This window comes from Pholcus phalangioides, unplaced genomic scaffold (assembly GCF_987345545.1).
Source record: "Pholcus phalangioides strain wild (caught in Gottingen) unplaced genomic scaffold, Ppha-v1.0 ptg000007l_1, whole genome shotgun sequence".
In the NCBI taxonomy this organism is placed as follows: domain Eukaryota; kingdom Metazoa; phylum Arthropoda; class Arachnida; order Araneae; family Pholcidae; genus Pholcus; species Pholcus phalangioides.
The window spans coordinates 13,575,125-13,593,684 of NW_028301600.1; the positions used below are offsets into that span (position 1 = coordinate 13,575,125).

The following is an 18,560-nucleotide window of genomic DNA, read 5'->3' on the forward strand; positions in this document are numbered from 1 at the left end:
TTTATTTAAACTTATGTTGAGCTTTGAATTTTAATTTTGATAATTAGCACAGGAATAAACGATTCTGTAGTATGATATTTTTTTTGCGGTACAGACTTCAGATAACAAAGCTATGCCATTATTGCATTTATTTATTTTTTTTTTTGTTTTATTTAACAAGTTTTATTTTCTCAGCGATTTTTTTATTTTTTTTTATTTTTTGTATTTTTTAACTACATCGATGAGACTATTGATTGATACCTTTTAACCTTTTACACGACATAATAGCAATAAGCTTCCTTATGATTTTCAGCAGTAAATGAGTATATAAAGTAATGGGTATATAGCAGCTTTTTCAAAGTGTGCGTCACTGTTTCTAGGGGCATCGCCGACCTTTATGTGGAGTGTCGTGGCGAGCTTGAGATTTGTTTGTGCTTTGAAGAAGTTCTTTTATACGGGAAAATATCTATTAATCTATCCTGAAGAACCGCTGACGAATCATGAATTAGGCAAAGGAGCCGTGGTTGACCAAAGTTTGTGATCCATTGGAATAGATTGGGAAAATGTTCCACTGAGAGAGGGATTAACTTTACAAATTATTTGGGATTGCCAATGCTAAAATAAGAAGGCGAGATATCTTGTAAATGCCACTGAAATGGTTGAGATCCGTCTGAAATCAGCAATGAAACGTACTGTCTCAAGTCTATTGCTGTGACTACCGTTGTGGAATTGAGATTCTATGATGCTTATTTTATTCTCATGCTTAATGGACATACAGGGTGTATGAGAAAGTCCCTTGGACCTGAAATGACTTGTAAACAAATAGAGCTACAGCAATGCACCTCCTTACAAGGAAAGGGTCACACGGATACGTCTTCAAAAATTTTAATTTAAAAAAAAAAAAAAAAAACACTTTCAGTGAAATATTTGAGCTATGTTCAAATGGTGATTGGTATTGCTCAGCAATACCTGTTTCTACTGCTTGATCGGCGAAGACCAAGCATGGTTCGGTTGACGTCCGTGATCTGATTCTGTCGTCTCGGGTTCGTCGCCGAGTTCATGTGTGACTATAGTTCTACTGACATCTGTGGTCAAGCATCGTTTCTTGAAGACCATAGCCGAGTGTCACTTCCGCCCTAGCCTCTTCACCATAAGTATACTCTGCGATTTTCCTACTAGTGAAGGGTTTTTCCCTTGATTTGATATCTTGACTAATGTGTGCTTTAATTTGTAATAATAGAAATAAATAGAGTTGTTCGAAACTGTTTTGTTCATTGGCAGATAGAGACATACGTTGCAAGATAAGATCACACACAAATAGTATTTCATTCAAAACTTGGTTATAATTATTAGATTTTTTGTTAAAGTTCTTTTAGCAACAGAGTTTCTAGAAAAAGTTTCGGTCTCACCAATTACATTGCATCAGACCACCGTCACAAGAGTCATACGATTCAGTTGAGAGGTTTTTCCTTACCATTACTCGATGATGTCATCGGGGAAGCGGGCAACCAACGGCAACTCAGACGAACTTCCGTGTTAGTTGAGTCGATGTATTCCAATTCGATCAGTAATGTAGCAGCGATGTGAAGAAATCTAACGACCACCATCAGCACATGATGTCGGTAGAGGCGATCAGCAACCAGGCAGAGCCATGCTTAAGTCCGCTACTCAATCAACAGTTCATGACGATGCAAAAGGCGATGTCCGGCGTGCACCTGACCAAGCGAAACGCCTTAGTAAGAGCAGTTTAGTGCATTTGTTACTCGGTATATTTGTGTCGTTTCCAGCATACCGCCGCTATTTAAAGGGGCCATTTCCAGCATCCCCTGCTTCACCACCGGATCAGGATGCGCAATCTTCTGCTGTGGAAAACTAACACAAAATGAAAGACAAGTGCTATTTGCATAACTATTCAGAACAAAAATACATTTATGTAATGAAATCTGGCAATACTGATATGTAAACAATGGCGGCCGATCGGCGAAAATCTACAGCGGACTGGTTCTCGGAGGTGAATTAAAGGTAAATAAAGATTTCAAATTGACTAGATCTAGGACTATTCTGTGGGGCCCCAAAGTAATGTTACAACATGTCCTCAGAAGGATTACTCTTAAATCCAGACATTCTTAACTTGATATTTGAGACAGTGGCCTTACTATTTGGGACTTTTTTCAACACTTTCGGGTCTAAGCTCGAGATGATGACTAGAGATGCTGTTTTTGTTCAAAGGAACTAAGCCAGAGTCAGACTCGGGCTTAACTTTTAACTCTCATAGCTATAAAATGGCTGAATATATATGTTCCCAATGTTTTTAAACATAATCTATAAATCTTCTAGTTCCAAAAAAAACACAGATGGCAGATGATGACAATGGATGTAGCTTTATGAAACGATGTAGAAGTAAGTATAGTTGAAACACATTTGTCGTCCTAGGTAAGGTAGCCATGTTTGTTGTGTTTCGCGATGTCTCGTAAATGATTTTTAGACTTATCGGATGCCGATGATTTGGCTGAACTTAGAGATATATTAGCACACGATTCTTTGTCAGATTTATTAGTTTCAGATGATCCAGAATACCAGCCCAATTGTATTAGGGATTGAAAATCGTCGCTCTCAGATGACGATGATAGCACTGGTAAATATATTTGATTTTTTTGCTTTTGAACAATTTTGTTTATATTACTAATTTTTTCCCAAATGTTTTAGGACGTATATTTTACAAAATTATTATTCATTTTTAGGTGATGAAAAGGAGAACTTTTTGCCACAACTAGCAACAGATGATCCAGTAGCATCTACATCAAATTCATGGAAAAAAGTGAAAACAAGTTAGAGGGATGATTCTGAATTGAGTACCAATGATACCCCGCCACAACTCCCTGTGTTCCAAGAAGAATACAAAGTTACTGCAGTAGTGGATGAAAATTCTACAGAGCTAGATTTTTTTCTATGTTCTTCGATGAAGCAATGATTAGAAAACCCACAGCTAAGCAAATACAGATAAGAGAAATTACCTTGCAATTTGTTGAAAAAAAAGGTACAGTAATAACAGCATGTCAACCTGCAGCAACAGTTGACAGACTTTTTGCAAGACATTTTCCATAATACCACAGACACCAAAAAAAATCCAACAAGAATTTGTAATATTTGCAGCAGCAAATCAATGGTAGAAACTGGAAAAAGATTGAGGAAAGAAACTCGAACTTATTACCAACCTTGTGGTGTTGCTCTGTGTGCAAATGTGTGTTTTGAAGAGTACCATGCTAAAGCAAATTTTACAAGATGATATTTTTTTAATAAAAACTATTTTTAGATATTTGTACAATATTTTGGTAAGTTTTTATTCAGAATTGTTTGAAATCTTATGTTAAAAAATGTTTTCTTATGCGAACTTTTTTTAAAACTCTAAAACATAGTTTTAATTATTTCTCATTAAATATTAATTATTAGTACCTTTAAATAATTGCTATATTATGAAAGAAAGGAGTTTGAAATTTCTAGCTAAAAACTGTTAAGATATATATATTCTAAGTATTTTAAAATAAATCATGAAAAGTGCCAAAAACCCTCAGTCCACAGGGACAAACATAGTCAAAATAGCTCAGACCCGAAAGTGTTAATATGTTGGTATCCCTGATGGTGTTGTTGCAGGTTATGTTTAAAGCAGTCATCCAGTTTGTTTGTTGCTGTGTTAACATTTCATGATGGTTTCAGTTGTGTAGAATGTGTTTTGGTTGCGGAAAATGTTTTTCATGATTTTTCTGAAAATCTAAGTTTTTTTACTGAACTACTAAGGTTTGCACAAAAGTCATATTTAGACATGGGAGTTTCTCTGATTTAAGGCAATGGTAGGTAGGGTCTCCCCTATAGAATGTTCAATCTTTTTCTTTTACTATTATTAATGGTACATCCCAGCTTGAGTAGAAAAAAATCAGATCTGTATTAACTTGGGACACTGTCCCAAGCACTGCTGTCCCAATTTAAAAAGCACTCGCATTGTAATATTTTTGATGTTTGCATGTATAATCCAAATCATCGATGTAAACAACATTTTTGTTTGTTTAGAACAAATGTGTTCTAATTTTCTGATGTTTATGACATTGATGAAATTTCAGCAAATGTGATAAAAATAATTTTTTGTAAAACCTCTTAGAGTCCACCGAGATTGTTACATATGGTCATTTGTTTTAATGCACTTTGACCTAATTGGTTCTTGCACCAATAAAACTAAAAATCCATCCAATCCAATCCGAGATTGCTACACCTTTTTGCTCTAGCTTGGCAAACATTTCAATGTTTTTAGATGTTTTTCTCAGCCCAACAGATGAAGGAAATGCTCGTTTCTGGATATTATGTTGAGGTGAACTCGTAAAGAAAAGTCAACTCGTCTCTGCTGGGAATCGAAGCTAGTCCTCTTGCAATCTGGGCAAGCATGCTATCCATATACAACACTCCTTTCTTATCTACTTGTGGTGTAATGTGACCCATTACTGTTTGGAAAGGTCTCTAAATGATATGAAAAAAGTTAACTATTTGCCTTTGTCTGATCATCGATGTTAGGCTGCGGTGATTGTGGCCAATCCATCCGGATATATTACCAGGCTTTCTGAGTCCCAGAATGGCATGATTTGAATATGTAAGGCATGGTGGGTGTATCACAGGCCTAAATCTTGGTAGTGATGCAATTTTTTTGCCATGAGACTGGTTGGTATTGTTACGTGATTGAGCCGAGAATATTCTTGTTTTGTCTGGGTATAAAAATACCTCTCACCAAAGTTAATTCACATTCGTCATGCAGTTCTAACATATTTCCCAACATATTTTACAGTCCCATTTACCGTTATCTTTCAGCAGATGATTGGTTCACATTTTTATTCTGCTCATTTGGCCTTTGGCTGGGAAAGATTGTCCCGTGGTGGGAGGTTGGACAAAACTGGTCCTCCCTGGGCTCTAGTTTTTTTGGCGGATTCGGACGACTAAACGAATTGATGCAAGTTCCAATTTGTGATGCTATGGATGTTGAGAGATTTCTGCTTCCTACAATCCCGACTTTGCAGTGTGTCAGTTGGTCTTGGTTTCCTATCGCTACTAATTCCTTCATACCAGTTCCTGCCAATGGACTGGTCACCAAACTCTTGATTCTTCGTGGTTATTCCTGATGACCTCTGGAAACTTCCTTCTGCAAAATAGCTTGACAATAATCTAGGACTTTATAGACTGAGATCAATTGAGTGGTAGTGGCATAGCAAAGGGAGCGATGGCTTTCCCCCAATCAAAATTTTGTTTACATTGGTGCCTATTCTCCTTAGTAATTTTTGATAGCTCAAAAAAATATATATGTGGAGAACACTTAATTTATGTCTTCATCAGCTAAAAGAATGAATACTGAAGTGAAAAAAAACTCCTTTCGTATGCTCCTTGCAATCTCACTGTGATTGGCTTTGCACTATTCATTTCAGAGAAGAGAGAGACACAAAAGCGGAAGAATTTTCCTTATCACCATATTTTTAAAATTGTTTTCAAGCTCTTCATCTGAAAGCACATGCTATTTATGGGCAACTTGGCTAGAGTTTGAACTCCTAGAAATACCGCCTTATCCATGGACACCTTGGCTGTGAGTTTGAGCTCCTATACTGCCCTAACTATAGGTGCAGTGGCATGTGCTATGGTATGATGAGTAAAGTTGTTCTGATGTTTCAAGACAAAATATACGAAGCCCTCATACTGCTGCTTTAATGAAATATTTCCAATCAAAAACCTCACTCAATACAGCCAAGACATTCTCAATACATTCCAGACTCTGCCATGAAGCTGGGCTGGAAGAGATCTCTGCAATAGGATCAGTCCGGCGACAAAGTTTTGCATTCATTCATGATGTTTAGCATTGACAAGATCATGGTCGCTCATTCTATTTCAAACAATCCATGATTCTCCTCCAAGTTGAATGGTGTTATAATTCCGGATGTAACTAGGATCACTGATCTGTGTATTCATATTGATGAGCTGCTTAGGTTTTCTGAACATTGTTCAGCGTTGGTCAAAAAATCAAATAGAATGCTTGGTTTCATTCTCAAAAAGGTTTCTTCACATTCTCCTAAAGTGATTCTTCCTCTTTTCCTTGGTTTAGTTTGTCCTGGATTGGAGTATGTCGTTAGGTGTTGGAGACCATACTTACAAAGCGACATTTACTCGGTCGAGGGGATGTAAAGAAGAGCAACGCATGGTCTTTATTCCGGGAAGTGCGGGGTTGGTGGTTCGATTCTCCACAGCGGAATGTGACTTTCCTTTCCAATTATCTTCGCTTGGTATCCAGTCATCTGTACTTTGTATAATTAGCAAAGAGGTTCATCATTTCATTCTATGTCGCCATCTGGAGGCTAATTTTGATTACGAACTGCTGCTTAGTTGAGAGGCTGTCTATTGTGCAGTCCCGTTCAGCCCGAAGGAACACAGTTTTCTTAGGAAAGAAAATGTCTGTCCTCTGTAGTTTAATGGTAGAACACACAATCGCAAAAAGTGAGGTTGGTGGTTTGATTCTCCACAGAGGAATGTGACTTTTCTTTCCAATTATCTTCGCTTAGTATCCAGTTGTCTGTACTTCCCAATCAGTGCCGTCTTAACGCATGGGCCTACCCGGGCATCAATAGGAAAAGGGCCTCACAAAAATGAGATCTTGTTGAAATATTCGAGAATTTGCCAGGTGGGGCCTCAGCAAAATCACTTGGCCTGGGGGCCCACGATGCTCTTGAGACAGTCCTGTTCCTAATCCCTTAATCAGTTCAGATACAATAGTAATCATTCATCCTTTTTCTATGAAGTGAGAGTTTTTTTAACAAAAAAGGGATCAGAGTACAACTTTATTTTTCCCATTCAATCGAGAACGAACTCTTACATTTGTTCAAAACTTTTTCACCTTTCAGCAGCTTTTTATCTGAAAATAGACTAAACAGGGGCGTCGGAAGTGTTTGGAACTTGTGGGTACGCGTCTTGATCTTTAAATAGGAAATTTTGACGTCTGAATCAATTCAGGATGTTCAGACCGATGCCATAAATTACCATGGGTGCTCCTGCACCACAAGAATCGAAGCCACTGTTCCCAGGTTACTTCTTTTGGTCATTCATATGCAAGGGTATCGATATATATAAGTGGGTTGGGCCTTTACATACAAAATTTTTACTTCTGAATCTTCTCTGGGGGTGAGGAGACCCATGTCACAAATTACCGTGGGTGCTCGAGCACCCACAGCGCCCCCTGCTTCGACACCACTGAGACTAAATATGCCTTCAGTTTCCACGCTGGACAGTTTCAGTCTAAAGAGTTTTCCCATCATTAAAAAGCATCAATTATCTACAAGAGTATCTCTCTGTTCTGTTCAAACCAGGTTTCTGTCTCATACAGTGTTCATCTTAGACAGGTTTTACTGTATATTCCACTGCCCATAAAAAAGATTATGGTTGTACAAGATATACGAAGACTGGATGTTGTGAAGATATTTATTATTTCAGATGTTAATTTTTTTTTTTAAGGAAGGAAAAACTCATCTCTGCCTCTACCGGGAGTCCAACCCGGGTCCCTCGATTGCTGGACGAGTGCTCTGACCACTAAGACCACTAAGCTACAGAGGAGATAGAGATTTTCCTTCGCTAAGGGCCTATCCTTCCTTCGCTAGGGCGAAGGAAAATCCTTGTCAATACTGTTTTGTTATCAACTAACACACATTCCCATCCCTGGTCTGGGAGTAAAAAACCTGACCTAAGCCTATAGTAAAACCATCCCAGATCTCTCCTATTCAGGTGAATCCCATCCCAACAAAGCCACCTACTAGTGAAACTAGAAAGCTCCAAAAACATGACTCAAAAAGAGGAGCAAATGTCCTGTTCAGGCCCGAGTTGAAATGCTGGAACCTACTCCTAAATGTTCTACTACCCCTTGGCAGTACTGGAATCACACTGCCACATCTGAACCCTATTCCCAAGCAGATAATAGTAAGTCACAGTACTGTGACAGACACTCACTAATATTTGCTTTTATCACAGTAATTATTTATATTAACACATCACTTTTTAACTTGGTAAATTTTCAATTCAGGGGGCCTACTATCTTCTAATGCTTATAAACAATAATCCACGAGATGAGGACCAGTTCTCTCGGATCATTTAACAGACATTGGAGAAAAAAGAACCATGCTCGATTCGTACGAAGTATGCTTGAGACCACGACATTGTTAAAAAATTCTCTAAATTCTTTTTTTTCATGTAGCCAATCACAGTCGCGTATTTGAGATTTTTTAATTTTTAATGCCGGTTTCATGGCGCACTTTATGTCTTTCAGCTTTGATTATCCCCATATACATACAATTTTTGCAGCGATCAGCTAAAGTTGTCCGTCGGTTTTCTTGAATGTGATATGACTGCTCAATCACTGATTGTGATTGATATAGGCACTGGAATCTAGGGGCTGGAGGTCATTTGAGGCCCCCCAATAAATTTTCTAAGGGGACTGAGCCCATGGCCCCCACATAGGGGGAACTGACAGGGCTCGGGACGGTTATCATCATTTTTTTTCTTTTTCACGTTATAAATTAACTACAGAAGTGGCCGGCTAAAGATCCCAGCCTAAGGGCCCTGTTACAGGATGTGGGGGCCATGACTGAGCCCCCCCAATAATTTCTGAAAAAACAATGGAATGCACCTTCCCTCTCCTGCATACACGCTTGAGTCCTGTATATGTGGGATGACCAGCAACTTTGAGCCCTCCTAATGTTTTCTTCGTGTCTGCACCTTTGGTGATTGATCAAGGTCAACTTTTTTGAGAATTAATGGATCATACCTCATCTCGTTCATATTTTTCTTTTGATATTAACAACTATATTCTGGTACAACCATCTGCAGCAGTTTTATAAATTTTTTAATGTATATTTTAATATGTGAATTTAAAATTGAGTTAGACCAATCTTAAAATGCTGAATGAATTCTTTACTTGGCAAGCAAAAACGTCAATCACCCATTTATTTCTCAAGAAACATTATTGTACGTACAATAAAATGAAAGTATTTCATTTTTTATGATTGTATTTTGATTATTTTTTAAGTGTAAAATACTATAATTTGAATCTCAGTAAGTGGTGCTTCCCACTCCTTGTTACACAGTGCGAAAACTATGCTTATTCAAGCTTCGAGCTGGTACCGAAATTTCCCTTTTATCCTTGAATAAGCATGGATTACCTATGATGTCTGATTATCATGGATTGTCTCTCGGAATATTCTTTATAAGCATTAGGAGATGGTAGGCCCCAGGTTTCTTAATTATTATTAAAATTTTCATAGAGCTGGCAACTTTTATGTTGATACATTAATTCTTTTTTTCTTTCAGAGCTCATAATGTTTATGTTGACGATATTATGATTCGTCAAATTGTGTATGTGTGGCAAGGTGCCACATACAGAGAAATTAAGAATATTTTAAGAGGAAACAAGCGATTACAGTCATTTCCATTAGTAGAATCCTCAGGTATAGAATAATATTAATGTGTTTTTCTTTGGTGCATATGTAACAGCTTCATATTTTCAAGATCATGGTTTTATTTAAGTTTGATAACAGTTGCACTTAATCCTTCTTTCATTTCTCATGTTTAGGGTTTTTTCCTTGTCACACGTATATCTGTGTTCTCGTCACTCTCCTCATGTCGATTAAAAAATATATATTCACTAGCTATAATATCCAGCATTGCCAGGTTTTCTTCAATTGCTGGGAGAATTGAAAAAGTGACAAACCATTATAATGGCATAAACTATTATACAGAATGTTTTGAAAAGAATCACCCAATTTGAAATGCATATATTATGAAAAATATTGAACATAGACACTTAAGATTAATTTTATATTACATGACTAATCAAAGTTTTTTTACAAACCAAATTAAAAGTGCTCAATATGTCTACCTTGGGATGCACGGCATATGTCTATACGATAGTCAAAATTAATCTCAAACTCTTGCGAGCATTTTTGCTTCCATGGCTGCTGTTATGCGTATCTTCAGTTTGGCTAATGTAGCTGGAAAGGGAGACACATAAACGTAGTCTTTTATAAACCCCCACAAGAAGAAATCACACACTGTGAGGTCCTGCGATCTTGGAGGCCAGTGATGTGTAACAGAATCGTCAGGTCCCATATGGCCGATTCATAATTCAGGAAAGCAATTGTTTAAAAGTTCTAGAACATCCAAGCTCCAGTGTGGTGGTGCCACATCATGCTGGAAAATGAAGTTATCCAAATCGGTTTCTAACTGTGGGAAAAGCCAATCTTGACAAACACTGATGGGGTGGCTTCAACACTGAAGGGGAGTCTTAGCTCTGCCTGTTAGCGACTGTGTGAAACTCGAGATTTCTCTCTTTCTACTTATACATTCTTCGATCAAAACAGATTAAAAGCTAAATAGTTATGATTTTTTTAAATTGGATGATTCTTTTTGAAACACCCTGTACCATGCTGACAGAATTAAAGAAGTGACAAACCATTGTAAACCCCAGTGGCACATCGATATAGAACAATGTAGAGATTTGGATACCGTTTGACGTTGTTTACCAATGTTGTGTGTGTGTGTGTGTTCTACGTAAATATTATTATCATTGTGTTGAAGTTTCAGTCAAGTTTAACTCATAGCATGTAAAATTTCAAATAGGTATATAGTATACAGACTTGAAATAATAAATTTCCATGTTCACATTTGATCTATTACGTAATTACGTACATACTTTAAACAATTTTAAGGATGTCCCCTTGCACTCAGAAAAGGGGGAGCACAATGATTAAATTCTCTGTTATGACAAAATTCAATAATTGTTTAATTTTTACATAAAAATATAATTCATATAAAAGATACATAATCTTATACAAAAATTTACTTCAGAGAGCAACATAAAAACCCCTGCCCTGATAGCCCATGGGTGAGGCTTAGGATGCAAAAAGGTGCATAATCGGCCTGTAAATAGGTTGGGGCATCGAGCCAAATACAGCCTCACAAAAAATATGTATACTTATTTTGCAACCTTTTAACGGGAGCCCCAATAAGGCACACCTTGCCCATGATCATTTAGTATATACGCTAATAAATATTTTGTCACCATCATTAAGTTGCAGGGCCATCTTAAGAGCATCATGGGCCCCCGGGCCAAGTGGTTTTTCTGAGGCCCTACCAGGTACATTCTAGAAAATTTCAACCAGCTCCATAGGCGGAGATTTGGAAGTTTGGGGGTGGGGGCACGATGATGATGATGATGTCAATTCATGTATACATATATATATGGTGTATTTTTTCAGTACAAAAAAAAAATCCCTTTCGGGAAGAAAAAAATGTTAAATCCCCCCCCCCCCCCATGAGAAAATCCTGCATACGATGCGGCATTTGTATATGCAGCAAAACATCGCTACAACACGATAATCAATAATAAATACATCTACAATGATATTTTTTTCAAATCTTGTTTGGAATTCCCTGGCTTAATGTTAAACTCTCAGTACAACGACATCATCTACTATGATAAACGCCTCTATAACCCGATATTTTTAGGAGAATTTTGAAATCGCTACAACAATATTTTTTATATTTTGTTCAAAATCGTTTTGAATTTAATTTTAACTTTGCCACTTGTTCTCGTTGTTTTAAAGACGTCTGATGACATCAATATTTTGCACTAAATGATCACCGAAAGCTAACGTTATTTGTATTGCTGTACTATGTGTACGACACACAAAAGCACTATGCGGTAAGCTTCTGTACAGGGACAATACACATCTAAGTGAATTTTATAAATAAACTAATCAATTACAATTTTTTGTAACAAATAAATACATAAAAGCATATTTTCCGATAATATTAACAATGCCGATATAGAAAATATGACAATATCATAAATTTGGTAACACATGAGGATAATGTTACCTCTTTAATCCCTCTACCACAATATTTTTTTTGATCCGTAGAATATTGTTATATCGAGGTTTCACTCTCTATTTAAACCAGTGTTTCTCAACTGCCGGGCCGCGACCTGGTACTGGGCCGTGACATCATTCATACCGGACCACGACTTGGTACTGGGCCGTGACATCATTCATACCGGGCCACGACTGATCTGCCGTTTCATTTCCCCCCATTCATTTTTCCATTAGTCGTGCATTTGACCGGGCCTCCCACTTACAAAAATAAAAGAAACCGGGCCGCGGGCTTCCAAAGGTTGAGAACCACTGTTTTAAACTAAATAATAAAATATAATTGTGTGTGTGTTAAATATTATCACATTTCGAGATATGATTATGTGATTTGTATATAATTTTACGCAATACAATAGAGCTCCCCTATGGGCCAGTTAAAAGAATGAATTGGTTAGGGGATATGGTTTTCCCATAGAAACTTGTGATTGCCATTTTCACAAGGGGGAGGGGTTACGTTCTTTTTTCCTGCAATAATTTTATAATAATTTTCCCTATAATCTCTGCTCTGGGGAGGGGGGTTAGAACCCTAAACCCCCTTTGCATACGCCAGTGGTGATCGTGATCCATTGTCTACAGGGCCGCAACTGGGGGGGGGGACTAGCAGGTATCTTGCCCAGGACCAGAAGAGTGCGCAAAATTCACCTTTTATAGCCTCTTCTTCAAAATTACGGGGGGGGGGAATGTCAAAATATGTGCTTACCTCAGCTGATCAAGCATTTAGTTGCGGCCCTGATGGCTAGTGTTCAATGTCAAAGTCTCTCGATTAGCGATAATACTTCTATTATGGTATTTGTTTTCATCCGCAGATAATACCTCTATTATGGTATTTTTTTCGTCTGCAGAATATCGTTATACTGAGATTTCACTGCAATTTTATCATGCATAATACTAGCTACAATACCCGGTGCTGCCCGTGTTTTCTTCATTTATTGGAAGGATTGGAAAAGTGACAAACCATTACAAAGGAATAAATATATAATACTGGCAGGATTAACCCTCTGGCTGCTCATCCCGCGATTTCCACATCCCGTTTTTTCTCCGTTTAACCACTGAAATAAATTATATACAGTATTAGACGTTTCATTTATGTTTTGGCCAACAGATGTTGTTAGTTGTCCACTAAATTGCGGCATTTGAAGGTACGTTGTATTACCGCTCAAACTTCACTTTTTGAGTGAAAAAAATTAGGTAATTTTTGAAGCAATTTCGGTCAAAAAATTGAGCAGTCAGAGGGTTAAAGAAGTGACAAGCCATTGTAAAGGCACGTGTAAAATGCATTACTAGGGAACCACGGTAATCAAAGTAAACATTCCGAAAGTGATTGTTGAGGCCCAGAAACCATTGTTGCCCGACGATTTTTCGTCCATTTCGGTTATCTGCCCTTCTCTGACGAACTTCTAAAGTAGCCTATCGTTCAATCCGGGCCCTGTTTGGTATATATCCAAATTTTGGCGACGATCGATCTAAAATTGTGGATTTGTATAGGATATTTGAACATACACTCAGGCAGAAAATCAATTATATATAGATATATATGCACAGTATCAAATTTATCCTTAGTTTCTCTCAGATAAGATATCCACCACATCTCTATAGTTTCGTTGTTCACCAAGCAAGCAAGTATACTCATCTACACCAAATGAAACTACTGTAGAATCTCTACACATGACGAACCAGTTTGAAATGTGTTTTACAAAAAACAAAATTTCTATCCAAACGTTTAACTTCAATTTAGAACATCAAAGATTATTCCTATACTGCACGCGTTCTCAAACTGTGCGCCTCCAACCTTTGTCTTGGTGTGAGGTTTTCGAAAATATTCTTTGTTAAACAGCTCTGGAGAGCTGGTGGAGCTCACGGATAAGCATTGAATAGGGGGGAAAGGGCGCCTCAGGTGGAAAAACTTTGAGACGCCCTGCTCTAACGTGAAGTTATTCCATGCAATGATTTTTTTGATAAAACGAAGCGATTCCGTTATGCCAGGCGATTCACTACAGGCGTGCAAAAAGAATAAATAAATTTAGTGAATTAAAGAGTTAAAGTAGTAATACTGAAAACTATTTTCATTGGCCTTGGTTGAAGCACCGGCCTGAAAAATTGTGTGTGAGAACTGAAATAATTCAAATATATATATGTTCACTTCATCTATTCAACTGAGCAACTTTATAATTCTGTTACAGTCGTTTATACGACGTTCAAGAGGCCGAGTCAAAACGTTTAATAAAACGTTTTATGTATAAGTCAAAGTGAATATAACAGCCTTTTTAAAAAAATTATCCCCCCCTCATACATATAAAATGTTATAAAATTTTATGTGTTTAATTGCATTCCAATTCTGTTCTAAAAAAATATTTCATACTTGAGAGGAAATTAAATCACATTTCAAATCATTTAAAGAAATAAAATTTGGCACAACATTACCTTTGGGACACGACATTGAGCATAAAATTGCAACAAAATCTTCTCGACTTGCAAAAATTACCCCATCTTAGACTTTTTTTTTTTTGGGTAGATGATTTTCAATCAGGAGCTTGCTCTTTGGTTGTTTCTCTACTTTATAATCGTTTCAAAAAGTTGAAACGAACATATTCAACTGGTTTGCAAGCAGGGCCATTATTTCAACTTTTTCCAGGGGGGAAAACACATGTACTCAATGTATGTATATATATATATATTTGTATATATATATACCATTTTTAGTGTATGTTCAAAAGCCAGGGGGAGGGGGCCCTCTAAATGGCGGGCCTGTTTGCAAGATGAACTTTCGTTATCAATTTAAAATTCTTGTTGAATTCTTCCAAAATTTCCAGTTTTTAGAGAGAGCGTTTTTTGTTTTTCCGACATTACGAACGACAAATTTGACACAGTCAGCAAGCAGTGCGGTCTGAATGCATGGACCCACCCGAGCACGGCCCAGGGGCCTCAAGAGAAGAGTGGGGGGGGGGCTCACAAAAATGGGAAGTGATTGAAATTTTCGAGAATTCTCTAGGTTGGACATCAGAATAATCAATTGGCCAAGAGGCCCATGATGCTCTTAAGACGGCCCTGTCAGCAAGAAAAGCACCACATCGAAAGAAAGTTCTACAGGAAATGATCGAAAGTACTTGCTGTGCATGTGTACCTATTTTCGGCAGACCTGTAGCCCCCAAATGCTTACAGTAGACTTTCTCACCCTCTCGGGATAATGTTGAAAACATAGGGAGAGAAAAAATTCTGAAAGGTCATATGCTGTGCATGTGTACCTATTTTCGGCAGACCTGTAGCCCCCAAATGCTTACAGTAGACTTTCTCACCCTCTCGGGATAATGTTGAAAACATAGGGAGAGAAAAAATTCTGAAAGGTCATATGGCCGTCAAAACAATTGAAACCCATTTCTTCAAGACTCTCCACATCTAGGTATTCTCAGAAAGAGGCAATAAACAAATCACCTAAGTGTCCACTCTAAATGTTCATCAGCCATCTCTCACTGGCAATTTTCGTATACGTCAGCAATCACCCTAAAATTTATGTCTTTTGCGGTGACAATATGCTAGAACTGTTGCAGCAACGCTTTTTCACTGCATACAAAAATTTTGTGCGCATTTGACGGATATAAATTACGTTTTTCTTTTTTCAAAAGTTTCAGAGTTTTAGTCAAAGTGAAAACATCGAATAATTGAGGTTTTACGTTAAATAAATGAATGAAATATTTTAACATTAAAATGTATTTGTTGTATTGTTGTTTAAAATGTATTGTTACCAATTGCTACCCAAGTTAAACGTCGTATAAACATGAAAGTTGTATAACTGAGTGACGTATGAACGAGGTTACTCTGTAATTTGTAGATATGCCCTACTGAAAATAATCGTTTTTAAACGTTATGAAATACAATTCAACAAACATCGCAACTGGCCTCGATGCAGGGCCAAACTCTTCTGACATAGATTTATTATAGTTAACTCTTAATGCTCAAAATAAAAATTTAACAAAAATTCAAATTTTTAGTTTTGCTTACCGTTCTTTTGGGCTAGAACCGTAGGATTCATCCACGTGGGAAAAAAATTAATTCTTTATGTACGCAAATTCGTTCAACTATTTTACTTGAAGATTTCGAACAACTGTATTTTTGCAGACGCGAACCGTAAATATTTTTCTGTTCAACAATATCGTCTGTGAATAGAAGTTTTGAGGGGAGATGTGACCTCACTCAAGAAAAAAGGCTGATGTGGAATGTAGCCTTTTTTTTCAGAAGCAAGGAATAAACCCCTTGATTTGTTCGGACTGGGAGAGGTTAGGGGTTACTAGAGGGACCGTGAGTGAAATCACGTGATTCAGTACACACGTCATTACAGCCATTCCGTACAATACTTTTTGCAGGAAAACGCTTTAAACGAAAAAACTCGATGAGTATCAGTAATAAGAGTTAGCACCAGAGAGTCGCAGGACCCAAGGAGGAAAAAGTAATGCGGGATCCACTGTATACAAAAGCTTGCAGCAAAGCTGTCTCAGTATCGTAACCCGCCCACGAGAGTGGGACTGGCGGAGCTTCAGGCCTGGGGCCTGGATCATTCTTGTCATTTTTGTCTTTTTTTCACACTATTAGTTCACTATAGAGGGGGTCCGCTGAAGAGCGCAGCCTACGGGCCCCTGTTCCAGGATGTTGGGGGGGGGGTTCATGTGCTTTATCGGCACCCAGAGGCAATTTCACTGTGGAATACGACGTCTGTTTACTCCAATTTTCATTCTATCGAGACATTATGGCTTTCTACGAACTGAAACAGCAGGGGTCGCGCAGTAGCCCTGTAGGTCCCTACACACGCTCGACGACTAGATAAGGATTATTCTAGTGGCCTCCCTTATTCTAGTGGCTATAGCCCTGAGGACACACAAAATGCTGGTGTTCTTGACGTCTCAGTAGCCATGACCATCACAATGTCTTTTCTTTCTTCCTAGGAGAACGACTGCCATGAGAGCCAAAGGAGGGGGCCCTTGTACAATGTTCTTTTCTTCGTTTCGGGGGGGGGGGGGTTTAGTTTTTTTTCGTTTACTTGTACATGTGTATAGTTGAAAAAAATTTCAATGAGATCTAAGGTACGTAGTTCAAGATATCCGTCCATATACGAGTACAAATTGATATGATTGATATTAAAGAGTCCTGTCTATTTTCCTATGGGACATATCTGAAAGAAAAAAATCAAAAAGACCTTTCCACGGGCCTCCCCTGACTCCCGGGCCAGAAAGAGCTGGAGCCCTGTCAGCCCCCCCATGTGGGGCCATGACCCCCCCCCCCCCCACCATATCTCCGCCCATGACCAGATCTCATTTTTGTGAGACCCTCTTCTCTTGAGGCCCCATGCCCGGGTGGACCCATGCGTTAAGACGGCACTGCCAAGTAGGCATGTCCCCCCCACATCCTGAAACTGAGTCCCTCGGCCGGAATTTTTGGTAGGGACCCAGCTGAAACTGGGTAGCAGAGGTGCCGACATGAAATGAAAAAAATATTGAGGGGGCTGAAAATCCCTAGTCGTTCCGTACGCAGGAGGAATGGTGTGTGTGGTATTGTGTATAATATGGGTTGGGGGCTCAGTATAAAATTTATAGGGAGAGCTCAACATGGCTCACAACAAGGGTGGGGCTACGGGGCCCGGGGCAAATACCATAACTTTTGATTTTTCCATGCTATGAATTCACTATAGAAGGGCCTGATAAGATCTTAGTCTAAGGGCCCTATCTCAGTATGTGGGCCGTAGGAGCGCGAACAATTCCAGCACGTATGGCTCAAGCACCGCGACAACCCTTATTTACCTTTTTTTCACTCTGTAAATTAACTACAGAGGTGCCCATTTTAACCTGATCTAAGGGCCTGCCAAAGATCACAAAGCCCAGCAGGAGGGAACAGATTTATTAATTTAAATAACAAAAAAAAGACTAAAAAAAAAAAGAAAAACAAACATTGACAATATCTTGGAAAATTTATCCTCAGCTTTGATAGCAATAGTAAAATAATACTTACCTTTTCTCTGAACGCTGTCTTTGGCATCAACTGTTTTGTTAATAAACAATAAAATCACCAGCCTTTGCAGCTTGTAACTAACGCTCTGCTTTCCTTCAAAAATGGCCATCTTTGTTGACGCTCACGGGGGAGGGGGGAAATGCATCGTGAGGGATTATACCATTCTTGGTTGTTGTCTGTCATGGCAAGTGCGACGTTATGATGGGGGAAAAATTTGGATTATTTCAAAAGAAACTAATTATCTTATAAGATATATATTCTCCTTCAAAATGAAATGCTGTAAAAATGAAAGTAAAACTATTTTAGAGAAAAAATGAATATATTTTGGCCTTTATTGAGTGAATATACATGTTTACTATACCGTTTGATAATGGACACGTAGAAATTTCCGACCTCTTTCAGACGCTCGGTATTCATTCGACGTTCCGACGGCGATCCGATGCCCTGACGATACCATTGTTCTACTGGGGAAAGGCATATACATGTCTTAAATTCACTGCTGGGGAACCACGGTAACCAAAGTAAACATTCTGAAAGTGATTATTGACGCCCAGGAACTATTGTTGCCCGACGGTTCAAGTCGTGTCCTGTTTGGTT

General features: G+C 38.2%; 1 protein-coding gene across 2 annotated transcripts in view; it reads left to right on the forward strand.

The window, feature by feature from the left end:
* Positions 1 to 18,560, forward strand: part of LOC149084943 (chloride channel protein 2-like) — a 424,727-nt gene that overhangs the window by 316,379 nt on the left and 89,788 nt on the right. For both annotated transcript variants that reach the window (XM_089232681.1, XM_089232680.1), the window contains one exon: positions 9,352 to 9,488. In XM_089232681.1, the coding sequence (XP_089088807.1) occupies positions 9,352 to 9,488 (137 nt within the window). The remainder of the gene's footprint in view (positions 1 to 9,351; positions 9,489 to 18,560) is intronic.